This window comes from Cygnus atratus, chromosome 4 (assembly GCF_013377495.2).
Source record: "Cygnus atratus isolate AKBS03 ecotype Queensland, Australia chromosome 4, CAtr_DNAZoo_HiC_assembly, whole genome shotgun sequence".
NCBI lineage: Eukaryota > Metazoa > Chordata > Aves > Anseriformes > Anatidae > Cygnus > Cygnus atratus.
In genome coordinates, this window is record NC_066365.1 from 51,803,428 (window position 1) to 51,817,375 (window position 13,948).

Consider the following 13,948-nt stretch of genomic DNA (forward strand, 5'->3'; position numbering starts at 1 on the left):
ATGTAGTCCCATTGTGTGCAAAATTAAAATAGTTCAAAACCAGGAAGGACCCTCATGTACAAGAGTGAGTCCTCAAAGACATCCTAGGTTACCTCACAGAAGGGAAAACAGCCTAATTCTTCCTTTCTTAGTCTAATCAGTCTGTGAATACAGAGCTGAGCATGGGTCAGCAGGAATGAAAGATGTGTTTACCACATTTTCTTTAATATACAGTCCTCCTATGCTATCCTCTTCAAAGTCGTGTAGCTAACCAGTAAGAATGTTTCCCTGGTATTCCTAATATTCCAGCTACAGTTTCCTTGAAATTAAATCACAATTTCAGTGACTATATATATATATATTTTCCTAGTATTTTCAGATGGTCATATATAACAATGCAAAACACAAAAAGCTAAAATTAGTAATTGGTTTAAAAAACTAAAATAGTTCTTAAATTCCCTAGTTTGTAAGCATTCAGACTTGACCACAGTTTTCTTTTAAAATAAGAAAATGAACTGTTTAAAATAATAGTTTACTTGATATGCATTCTTTCAAAATTACTGAAGTAATTTTTTGATAACACTAACAAAGCAGGGCATCAAGTGATAGTTATTGGAGCAAGTTTCTTTCTCCATTCTTATACTATGTAAAAATTTTTATACAGTAATGAGGTAACAGAAGTTTAATTTCTCTTGTTATACAAAAAGAAAATAAAGGGTCCATTTTTGTCCGTTCCAATTTATCATGAGTTTCTACAAAAAGACTCTCTTGAGTTTGTGGCTTCGTAATAGTAGTAAACTTTTAGGTTTACTATTAACTTTACTATTTCCTTTCCAGGTTAGGAAAGGTCAAAACATAGATATTTCCTTGCTCAAAAGACTACTTTATCAATATTCACCATCTTTTTTCTCACCAGAATGTCAAATTTTGAGCAGTTTCGCTATGACTTTTACCAGTCCAATTACACCATAGATGACCAAGAAGAAGGTTACAACAGTTATGGGTCTAGTGAAAATCTTAGTGCAAGAAGAAAGTAAGTATGCTTATATATATATATATATATATATATATATGTATGTATATTTAAAAATTCAGATTAAATTAGTGACAAAAGCAAGCAAGTGCAACAGAAGGATTGTGTAATCAACACAGCTAAAGTTTTAAGAGAGAAATACAAATACAGTAGACAGATGGAAAAAATCCTAGTATTTCATTTTTTTCATATATTTTTTTGAAATCTTTTGGTGACTTCTGTCCCTGGAAGAGAGACACTGAAGAAGAGAAGTTCTGAGTTTCCCTTTAAGGGGATTTCTATGTGCAGGAGTCTGGACATTGCTACAGCCTTCCTGTTCAGCAGCTGATGGATCTGGGTGGTCCCAGGGCTTGCAGAGAGAGTTGAAATGGCACAGACCAGGTCAAATCAACAGCATTCCACCCTGTTGTCTAGTTAGGTATCCTGTCAAAAGTGCTTAAAGCTAAACAGCCTTTAGTAAACAGCTCTTTACTCACTTCTACCTGTGCTGGTAATGCTCTACAGAACCTGCATCTCACTTCTGGAAAATCTAAGGAAACAAAGAATAGTTTTAGCTAAAGCACTGAGATGGAAGTTAAAGGATGAGAGATTGGCCCTAGCTGCCCCTGTGCCTTCTGGTCATACAGAAATAAAATCATATATAATAATAATTAGGGAATCACAGAAAATAGAGCAGGAAGGAGCTTCAGATCATCTAGACTTTCCCCATGTCATAATTACTTAAAATTAAACCTTTCCTAAGGTTTTGGTATCTGTGCTACTATTGAAAATAGTTGAAAATGTAAATCATGGCACATGGCTGAGCAATTCTAAGGTGCCATGAAGTTGCTCATTGCCATTACTTGTTTTACTGCGATTTGTTTCTTGTCTCAGGTGCCAGATAGGAGACCAACCTCCAGCCAATGCTTTTGTCCCCTCGGAAATGCTTCTGCCCTCTCAGAGTTACACAGGTCAGATTTTACAGCCGACATACAGTCCCAACACACTCTCTCACCTTAGCTACACTGATGGTTTTGATGAGGAACCTCCTTTGCTAGAAGGTAAAAATAAAACCAAGGACAATGCATGTACTTGTGCTTTTGTTTGCTAACCTGCATCACTCACTAGAGCACCTACAGCAGAACTACCCTGCCTGGCTCTTAAGCTTGTTTCTGTGTATGCAGCCTGTATGAAATTCAGTCATCAGTCCCTAGTTCCCAAGCCTACATTTTCTTTTCTGAGATCTGCAGGGATTCGTTCGTTCTTATGGCATATAGAGTGTATACTTTACTACCACTAGATGACAGCATAACAATAAGTTTTTGCATTCACATTTCTAAATATTTTCTCCAATCTGTGTTTACTCTACATGCATATTGGAACATCTATAATTAATAAACACTGATAAAAATCCTTTTTGCTTATCTAGTAATAAATTTAATAGTTCAAAGATGCTAAATAGCTTGCTTCGGTGGGAAAGAAATTGAAAAAGCTGCATTCAGCTTCAATTAGTTGAACGTTTGACTACATAAACAATATCATTCTTTATGATAATTGAACCATCCTAGTGTTAGTGGCTGATTTGTAGATGAACGCTTACTTTACAAAATACTGGTACAGCATTAAATAAATAAAAAAAAGAAGAAGAGAGAGAGAGAAAAATTGTTGGTGATTACTTCAGTATAATACAAAAAGGGCATATGCAGCCTGCTTTGTATTCTAGAAGACAAGTGGGTATTTTGCTTCTTAAAAAAAAAAAAAAAAAAAAAAAAACTACTAAACCCTTAAAAATAGGAAGATCATTTGATTTGAAACAGGTATCTGTTACACCTCCAGCTCTTGGTTCTCCAAGTGTTTAACTCCACAGGCAGCTCACCCTGTGAAAAGGATGCTGAAATGCAACTGCTTCTGATCCACAGTGCTGCAGAGATGTTCATGACTGTGTGCCAAATAAATCTGACCAAAGACAAACATTTCAATACAGAACAACTTTATAATGTTTTGGCTCAGCTCGAAATGATGAATTGGTGGAATAAGGTAAAGACTTAACTTTCCAAATAGCTCTAACACATTGTCAGTTTCAGTAATTCTGGCACCCAGTTCTGAACCTAGCTTTTCCTTGTTGGAGTATCTTAAGGAAAATGATTGCTCTTGCAAGCTGAAGTGTTTCCACAGAAGTTATAAGAAATCTTTGCCCCAGTAAAGTTTGTGGCAGAATTCCCATTGGCTTTAATGGGGAAGAATTTTGTTCTCTTTTCGGGGGCTCTCAGTAATTACTTTTTAAATGCAAAAAGCTTATAAAGCACTCTACGAAGAATTATTAACTTGCCTTGAAGGGAAGAATGTCATTTTTAAGTGCCTCTGGCACTTCAGGCTTAAGACGCATTTCTTGTCAGATTTACCAGAATTAAAGCATATATCTGTGTCTTTAGTGTTTCAGAGTATCTTGAATTCTGCAGTTACTGTTAATTAGCATATTTTTCAACATCTGATTTAGTGTAGCTTATATATATATATACATATTTAAAAAATATATGGGAAAACAAATATTAACTCCAAAAGGCTGAAGGCATTTTTTGGTTCACTGGATTTAATAAATATTGCCCGTTTGAAATCAGAGCTGACTCTCAAATATACTGGATGAGCAGGTACAGCATGTTCATACTACAGTATACGTCATCCTATAATATTATCTTCATTAAAGCGATTAATTTGTTTTGTTCTTTTGGGCTCTTGTGATATCTAATGAGTTTTTGTAAAAGTGTTGTTTTCTTGTAAGCAATTAGTTGTCATGGAATTTCTCATTGCAGAACTGGGGATCAATTTTGAGCATATATGGCAGAAAACCTTAACGGTTCTAAATCCGATGAAACCTGCAGATGGCAGCATTATGAATGAGACGGACCTCACAGGACCTATGGTTTTCTGTTTGGCCCTTGGAGCAACGTTGCTGCTGGTAGGATGTGCTAGAAACTTAAGGGATTCCTCTTCTAACAAGATAACACCTAGGTGATAACGTATGTGAAATAACAGATGATGTAGTACTGGCATAAAATGAGTCATTTGCTGCCATTTGTCCTGAGATTTTATATAAAAAGTTTCCTTGCTTGAAAGTGCATAATGCTTAATTGTAATGTGGATGTAATACAAGTGAAGTGATGTATTACTTACAGTGGAAATAATATTTTTTTTTGGGGGGGGGAGGGGAGCGAGGGGGAGGTGTGTTTGATATGAACAAAGGACAGATCTGCACAGCGTATATATTGGAGAGGCTCTGAGCACTTGACACATGGCAGTGTGACCTAGATAGGACCTTACAGGGAGTTTTCAAAGGAGAATTAAAGGAGGGAATTAAAAGGTATGGCACACCAGACCAGTTTTTCTATTACTCTTGCTACTGTTTTTAAATTACCTTCCCTTGTTGTTATCCTGGGGAGTGCAGAAATCAAAATCAAAAATATTTTTATGTAACTAAAATCATTCCAAAAAGAAAATAGAAACTTCTTCCATTGTCCCCTCAAATTTGCAATACCTTTTTATAAATTTTGCTAGCACTTTCTTAATTTATATTCATTTTTTACATCATCTGCAAAACAAAATATGATAGCCTGGGTTTAGGCTCTTTCATCTTTATGAATAGAGCTTTCATACAGGAGGAATGTTGAAACAGAGACTGTACACTACTCCAAATTCATCTATTTATCACTGACAACAGGGGCTTTACAGTGCTGCCGAAGTACAGCTCTGATTGTTGGCAACAATTTGTCAGACAGGAATAAGATGGGACTGTTCGGGGAAGGGCTTTGCTACTCTAGCAACTGAGGTAAGAGAAATGGGGCTCTAATTCTCCATTTCCTGTATGATAAATAGTGCTGAATCAGAAGACTCCTGCAAGTTCTTACTCAATTTGTAATGGCAGTCCAGTACCTTGAATGTGCGAACTGCAATATAAAAGGCAAGTGTTAGTATTTATGCCCCTATAAAAATAAAAATCTTTTAAAAGGGTGAAAGCATCAGAAGGAAATAGAATAAAGAGAAAAGAAGGTAGGAAGCCAGAGAAGACGGGCATAAGGGGAATAAAAGGAGAAAGCTTTGAATTGATTATAGCCAGGAGGATGGAAGGAAAGCTAAAAGGGAAAAAAAAAAAATGAAAAAAACAGTTGCTGTTGATTTTTCTCCATGGACAGTGAAAAATTGTAATGAATATTTAACTACTATTATTGAAATAAAGCATTTTAATTACCATATTTATTCTAATATATTAAACATTTTAAGTGTCATTAGAAAAACAACTATTTTCAGTGCTCCAGTTTTTGGTCAGAAGAACTCTTCTGACACAGTCTAGTGTTTTTGTGCCACAACTTCACAGAAAAATGTCTGTGGGATTTCCATCACCATTTTATAAATTCAGGCTGCTCATTTTTATTTTGGATACATTTGAATACTAAAGTGGCTCTTCAGCCATGTCAACATGATGTCCTTCTGTACTTGAAGAATTCTTTTCTAATAACAGCAGGAATATAATCTGGTTGAGAGCTCATTTTCAAAAATAATTTATAATTTATTTTTAGTTTCATTTTTTTTAATTTTTGAAAAATATGCAAAGATATTTTTCAAATAGTATCACTACTTCTGAAGCACAGAGAAAAGGAGAAAGGCTTTGTTAACCTGGCAGCAAGACTTGATCTTCCGCACGCTGGCAGAAAGCAGGGCAGCCCCATTGCAGGGAGAAAAACAACAGCAGTGCGAAAGTTAGCATGCTTTACATTTTACATAGTCATTTGTCATCAGTCTTCTCCGTACCCTGAAAGTAAGGGTAGCAGTACCCACTCCAGGCAGATGCAAACAAGGTCTGACTTTCTTCTAACCTTGTTCCTTGTGCAGGACAAATTTAGTGCTTTCAATTCATCAAAGCCTGCCAGGCTAATCAAGCCTGATTCGGGTTTTGCTTACAACACTGTGAACTGGGAGTATTCCCATGTGCGTGAGTCAGTGTAGTATTTACATAAGTTAGGAACAGCAAGAATTGGAACCAACACTTTCGGTTGCTTTTTCTCACTCTCAGTCCCCTGCACCACAAAACAAGCATTGCACCAAGAGGAGATTTCAGTTGGCTGCTCCTGCTTGTGCCATCCCTCTCTCAGTAATTTGGTAGTCTTAGATTAAGCTGCTAAATAGTGCTGTGTGGAATAATTAAAAACACTGAAACAAACAGCCTAAAATATTAGCTTACAGTAGTTGTATCTCTTTGAGGCAGAGCTTTTCCTAGTAGGTTGATAGTAAATGCTGCCCCAAACAGCTGCAGATGTTATGCTTACTACAAAACTTGAATGACTGAAATTGTGGCAGATGATAATCTGAGCTACTATTGCTCTTCCACACTGTCTCTAGTTATCATTAATTTTATTTGGTGAACAATTATTTTCTAAATGTTTTAGACCAGTACTATGGAAATGCCAGCAAAGGACTCTGTACCTAAATAAGATTTCTTATGCTGCTAGTTCAGGGATAGATTATTCTATCCATGCTTTATGGTGGCATGCACTGTCAGGAGAAAGGCCAGCACTTGGAACAATGTGAGGATATGGGCAACCTGACTGTAGATAACTTCAGCCCAGGGACTGGAACCAGAGGAGAGTTCAGCAATAAGCCAGGCTGAGTAGAAATACAGGGTAAGAGTGTTGATGCAGTGGCAGGCCTTACTAGCTCGAGGCACTTATCTTGGTAAGTGAGCTGGCACCAAACTGCAACTTTAGGACTTCCAATATTGTGTGATCACTACATTAGGCTCTCTTCTCTGCATTGCTTTATATCTGCCCAGGTCAAATGTTGTTGGCATCCGGTGATTGATTTCCACCCAAATGGATACAGGAAGGTGGGGCAGAGAAGCAAGTTCCTCAAAAATGGTTGATTTCCCCCAGGATTAATTAAAACGTGTTGTTGAGTAGATCCTCTCAATCCTCCTTAACCATCATGGAGAAGATACTTGGAAATATTCCAAACCAGGAAAAACCTTCAATAATATTTCCACCTTATCTGTCACAAGATAATCCAAACATAAACTAAAAAAATTAATTTAAAGCTGGAAACCTGTCTTAGTTTTGATTCTCATGCAGTTTATCCTCTGCAATACATGTGCAATATATAGGTGTATACACAAACACAGCTGTGGTTTAGGTATGTATATATGTATTGTTATGTATTAAAGAGATGGTGCACCATAACCACCACCCCTTTTTAAAAAATGTAAAAAAATAAAATAAAAATAAAAAATGAGGAGTTTATTCCAGAGTACAGACTTGAGAGTTGAGCCCCAGGTTTGATCTAACTCCTTCATAAATGCATGTTATCTTCAGGATACAAAATTCTAACACAAAATGAACAAAACCATCTTCATCCCAGATCACTGGTTATTTCTGATGTACAGATGTTAAAATCAGAGTATTGCATACCTGGCATTCAGTAGTTCATTTGTTAGAACCTTGAAGAGAGGGGAAGAGATTTAACAATCTATTGGGAGTGAGCAATGCTCTCGTGTCTGGAGGTGATCCTCTGAAACAATGGCAGGAGATGAAGAAATCGGTGGTGTTGTGGCCACTGTTGTACTAGTTTTGTGTATAAATTATAGAACATCAGGCTCCAGGCTGTCAGACTGGTACCTCTCACAGGCGCTAAAATCACACAAAGGAATAAAACCTGGAAGAAAAACAAACAAACAACAACAACAACAAAACACCTGGGGAATTTTTCTTTCACTGGAGCACAAAAGAACACAAGCTGACAGTTACTACTACAGTAGTAAAAAAAGAAAGAAAAAAAAAAAGCACAGGTGGGGTTTTTTGATTGTTTGTTTGAAAGCCTGCTTAAAGCTGTAATAAAATGAAAAACATATAAAGTAAGTGGGGTTATCATTTTACTTAGGATGCTTTTCCACAGTCCTGTGTATAGAAATTGTAAATATTTTAGTTTCCAATATCTTTGAAATTGTAAAGAATGGATTTTTTTTCCTAATGGAAAAATGTGTTTTCAATGTCCATAATTTCTTCTCAGTTTGTTACCAGTTAGACCTGTCCAAGGCTCCCTAACTAACTTGTGTTGTACTTCAGAGCCCAATGACAGCGAGACTGAGAAACAGCCTTATAACTTTACATTAGTGACAAGCACATTCTCACAATTTTATCTTGGAATGTTTTGATGCAAAAATCACCCAAAAGTAGCAGCTATGGTTTACATTTGAACCAATGTAGGCAAAGTGGGGAGAAAGGTATTGTCAACATGAAAAAGGAACAGACTTAGTGCTTGTCTTCTGACAGCCCACCGCCTTTCGATCTCTTGTTCACTTCCAACATTTTGTGCTTACTTATATTTGTTCAAGGCAGGAAAAGTTCACTTTGGCTATGTGTACGGTGTGAGTGCCATTGGGTGTCTTGCTATACATGCACTACTGAACCTGATGAGCATCTCTGGAGTCTCACATGGCTGCGTTGCAAGTGTTTTGGGATATTGCCTGCTACCCATGGTGATTCTGTCCACTTCTGCACTCGTCTTCTCACTACAGTAAGTACCAGTGTATGGCAGCAGGAATCATCTTAAGCACAGTATGTTAGAAGGCTATTGTCATGCAAAACATTTTGGAAATAGTTATCTAGTGAATTTGAGCTTCCAACACTGAAGAAAAACACCATTCTCTGTGTGTGTGTGTGTATAGATGAAGATGGGCAAAATGGAAGAGGGTGGGGTGTCTGTGTTTGAGAGAGGTTATATATAATTATTACAATTATTATATTATATTATATTATATTATATTATATTATATTATTATTATTTTTATTATATTTTATTTATATATATTATATTATTATATTTATATATTTATTTATTTTATTTTTATTTATTTTTATTATATTTTATTTATATATATATTTTTATATTTATATTTATTTTATTATTATTATTTATTATAATTATTATATTATATTAATATTATAATTAATACAAGTCCTTAAATCCATCGTTTTACACTTGGACTGAGAGTGGCTTTGATTTTTGCAGCAGCCTCAAATATGCTTTTTGTTTTGAAGAGCCAACAGTGACTAAACTCAGCATCAATTTTAAAAGCAATTCATGGACTTTGGTTTTATATAGCTGGTTCTCCTGATCCTGTTTTTGTTCATAGTATCAGGCTCCCATCCTTGTATTTCCTTTCCTTCTGTAGACTGACTTCTGTGTGACAGAATGAAATAATCAGGCAACCCTTAATGATCTGGAGCATTGGGACAAACGCTTAAGATATAATAGTCATAATAGTAATGGTGTAATTGCTTTGAAAAAAACAAATGTGGCGTTGTATGTATTTGTGTGTGTGTGTGGAGGAGTTCTCAGTAATATAAATATGAATTAGGAAATTTGCATGCAAGCCTTTCCTTTCTTCTCATTCTGTAAACCTCTTGAGATACAGATTGTTGACCTCCCTGTTCACATACAGCAAAGTACAAGGAAGCTCCAGGTCTTGCCTGAAGGCTTTGAGCAGTGCTTTTTGTTCATAGTTAACACATAGTTAATAATGTTTTCCCTCCTCAGTCTTTCTGAATACATTTTAAACCTTCCAATCTGCAAAATATGGGATTTACCAGTTGATGAGCAAGAAAGTGACCCTGTTTGTTTTATGTGGTAAAGCAGCAATTTTACGTATGTTTATTTTTTAAAGAAATGAAATAGTGGTATCAAGACTTTAGCACAGTCCTTGTTGCATGTTTCTGCAGTGCTACGATGGGTTAGCCTGACCATATTCCATGTGTTCAAGTATTTCTGAGCTGTCCTTGACAAGATGAACAGCAATGACACCGAAGAAGCCACTCATTCTCTGTTCTCCTACACTTCCCATATTTGCTTGATTAACCTGTTTAATAATCCACTTGAATAAAAGGTGTTGATATGTAATCATAGGACAGATGGGGCTAACTCGAAACCAGCTGTTAGAACTGCACAGGGTACTGTTGTCTATACAAGGAATTCCAAAGCACGACTGTACGCTTGTAAAATGCTGTGAATTTAGAGGAAACACATCTTTTGAAAATCTATAAATAGTGTACTGAGGTAGGCTTTACAAAATTAAACCATTATTTCTGAAATGAATTGATAATGTTTAGTGGTTGTCTACAGGATTCTGCGGTCCTTTCTCATTCACTATATTAAACTGCTTGAACACAGCAAGTACTGAGGTTATCTATTACAAAAAGGCTATTAAAATTAAGTGGCAACTTTTAAATCCAATATGTCTCATTATTTTTAATTTTAAAAGTTATTTAAAATGGCAAAAGAGATACAGCAATACCTTCATGATTTTTTTTCCTAATATTGTAAAAATGTTATTTTGTCAATTTCAAATTGTAAAGAATTGAATAACTTCAATCTGTTTTCATAGGAAATATACCTAAGGTAACATGCATACCAAATCCAAAGACAGATACTAATGCAACAATTGTGGTATTCATGATTAGCTATTTCAGTGTTAAATAGGAATGAATCAAAAAAAAAAAAAAAGAAATATGTTGTTTTTTGAATGGCGCCAAATAGAAGACCAGTTCTCTTATTCAGATTTGTGTGGAAACAGACTGCCTCAAAGCTTTCCTTGTGCCCATCTATGCTCGTATCATGTCAGAGCCCAAGCTGATTAGGCCACCTTTCTGGGAAAAATATCAGCAGACGTTTTTCCTGGAAAAAAACGGTAAGTCTTCACTATCGAATCCATGAACAGACTAGCCGTGGCATCTCCTTGACTAAACAGTGAAGGAAGTGAGTGTAAAACAGGCGAAAGGAACTCTTAGACCCTGCTGATGTAAAGGACCCGTGTGGTGACCATATCTGCAAGTTGTGAGAGAGAGAAGTGGAGAGGCACCACTTATGTCTGCCCATCCCAACTCAACCTTCGTGTCAGTACACCCTCAGTCCTCTTGGTCACTGTGAGCACAACACCCCCTTCTTGCCCCTCTCCTGTGGATGAGGATTTGAGCCTCATGGATACACCAGACACATGCTCTCTGCTAAAGCTAGACCATTCCTATTGGCAGTTAAATCACTGTTAGATCAAGGGCTGAATATATAAGTGCACAGACGTATCTCTTGACTGCAAAATGATTTTATGTCACCTTTCCTTCCTGCTCACTGTCAGTCCTGGAACAAACGATGAGAGGCCTTGTGGCCGAACAGCCACAGCTCTAAATTGTACTACCTTGTAATAGCCCCATAAACAGACATTATACTAGCTGAAAATTATCATCGGACAGTGTGTTCCTGTTACATCCTGACCCTCTGCCACCATGGGTGCCTGCTCACAGAGCCATCCATACTAGCTCTGAATTTCTGGCTAGATGTTTAAGTGAGCGCTGTAGAATCTCTACTTGGAGCGGAGGCTTGGTTCACAGGGCCCAGTGTAATTTCCCTGAATACCACTGTACAGGTTTAAAGGAACACTTCAACTGAGAATATTAAATCACACAGTCTTTAATGTTTTATTTTTAATGGACTGAAGTTGCAACAAGGTGCTGAGTCATCTTAAAATCAGTTCTCTCTCCCACAAAGTCACAAGAGCTGAGAACACCAAGTACCTTATTGGCCTGGAGACTGTTTTGCCAAGAAATGAAGTATGATTAAGTAAACTGAGGCAATTAAAAAAGGAGAGCTTTACTCATCATGGTTTATTTGCAATAACAAGATTAGTGGAGATTATTTTTGATAAATGAGCCTAAGGAGGTATATGTAGTCTGTTTCTCACTTCTGCTTCTGTTTTGCTGATGGTTTGAAAGAATAGAGCACCAGGAAATCATTTAGCAAGTGGAAAAGGTTCATTCATTCTGAAGGCCCCTGAGATTGACACAGTGAACGTGTGTAATGCAGCAGATCTCATTATGCAGATCTCTCAGCAGCATGTTACACGCATGAGCTCATGCATTTTACAGAAGCAGACTGCAAATACAGAGTGCAAATAAAGCATATGTGAAACATTATTTATTGGCATGGTCTTTCTCCTACAGGGTTTAATAGTGAGCTCTTTATAATCTGCTGGAATTTTTCAGTGGGCTTTTGACCACAGTCCCATAATCATCAGTTCTCCTGGCCACCCTGCACCTGAGAAACAGCAAAATTTAATTTCAAAATAGCTCAGCTGTCACCGAAGGGCATTGTGGAAAGCCACAGTGTGGAGAAGGATTTCTTCATGAGCAAAAGACCAGCTGGGCTCTCTCCTGGGTGCCAGTTGACACCTTCTGTATGGTCAGCCAGGGCGTAAGTCTTTAAGAGCCACACTGCTGCTCCTCAGAGTCTGAGGCACGCTTCAAATCTTTGACACGTATTACAAAAATACATTGCCTCCAGGTCACCAGGCTGCCGATAGAAGATTAGGTTTGTAGTGTCATTACAAATCCTAACAAATTCTTCTTGATGATTTTTGGCTGCAATAAGATTTTTGCTAACTTAAAAAAGATCTTCAGCTGCTGCATCTGTTGGAGCCCCAGAAGATTTACTTGGAAATACACTTCTCCTTCCAGCAGCATGACTGGTGACGCTGCTATTCTTATTCACGCTGAAGAAATTACCTGTTAATATTTTAATTTGTTTTTCTGATTGGACTTTTGTTATGTCAGTCAATCCTTGGTTCTGCCACTGCCTGCAGCCTTACCAGTAATGAGTTGCCAGATGTAAGCTTGAGTTTCTAAGTTCGGTAAGATTTGATGCTACATGTGCTAACAACTGTACTCTTTTATTATTTTATTTTCTAGGGGGATCCTGGGAACTTTGTTAGCCCTGTTTATTATTGGATGGTGCAGTTTGTCAGCGTCCAAAATTTTTACCTCTGCCTTGGCCATGGAAGGACAGCAGCTTCTTATTGCATACCCGTGTGCTTTATTGTATGGACTCTTTGCACTTTTAGCGGTTTTCTGAAGTGTATTTTCTGATAGCCTTATTACAGTTTGTTTATGGTTGTTGGAGGGGTAAGAGGTTATTTACTTATTTTTAGATTGCCTAGAATTGCATTAAGTTCTATTAACAAAATTAGATTATACAACTTACCTTTTATTTGCCTAATGGCTGGTAATAAAATAATAATAAAAAACAAGTAACAGGTAGATGAATACATTGCTGATGTTTTGAAAATCTTACAGCATAGAGAAAAACATTTGTATTGAGAAGGTACTAAGAGCAAACAAATAAATAAATGTTAATTTTTAAAAATATATTGTCTTCTGAGTGTTTAATATATCTAATACATTGAGCAGAGAGTAACTGGAAGCAATAATGCAAATATTTAATGGACCTAGTAAATCAAGTGAAAATACATATTTGTTTCACAAAGAAAAAAAAAGAGAGAAAAAACAGCTTATATGATTACTAATAATGTTACTGAATTTATGTGTTTTTTATTATTTTTATTTTTATTTTTTAACAGAAGGGTGAGTGGCTCTGCTTTGTGATGTTGAAAGATTGTCCAAGCAACAAGAACAGGTTGCTACAACAGAGGAAGGAAACTAGGAATGTCATCTTTTTAAGAGGTGTTGCTGTCCAAAACATTATTGTACTGTTTTTAATGTACAGTAATGTTACATTTTAGAATTGCCACTAAACCACCGCCTGCTGTCACTGCAGAAAAACACTGCACAAAGCAAATGCAGCTCCTAAAAATGTCTTGTGAAAGGCAGAACTGTATTTAAGCAAGCAAAATGCAAACCTCCACAATGTTATCTGTCCCCCCCCCCCCCATCTATTTGCTGCTTTCAGTGTTACAGGAACCCAACATTTTTATAATAGCAATCAAGCACAGAATGCACAAGATGATGTTTCAAAATATAATAGTCGAAGTATCAAGCCATCCAGAGGAAACAGAGATGTGTGTGCAGTCATAACAAGTGCAAAATCCAGCAGGCGGTGGTAGAGAAAATAAATGTACCTGTAGAAAGGGTT

General features: G+C 36.6%; 1 protein-coding gene across 1 annotated transcript; it reads left to right on the forward strand.

Moving 5' to 3' along the window:
- The first annotated feature begins 896 nt into the window (after positions 1 to 896).
- On the forward strand, positions 897 to 12,931 carry YIPF7 (Yip1 domain family member 7). The gene is made up of 5 exons (XM_035552750.1): positions 897 to 1,012; positions 1,886 to 2,052; positions 3,802 to 3,947; positions 8,367 to 8,548; positions 12,769 to 12,931. Exons 1-5 carry the CDS (start codon positions 897 to 899, stop codon positions 12,929 to 12,931), a joined length of 774 nt encoding a protein of 257 aa, XP_035408643.1.
- The last annotated feature ends 1,017 nt before the right edge of the window (positions 12,932 to 13,948 follow it).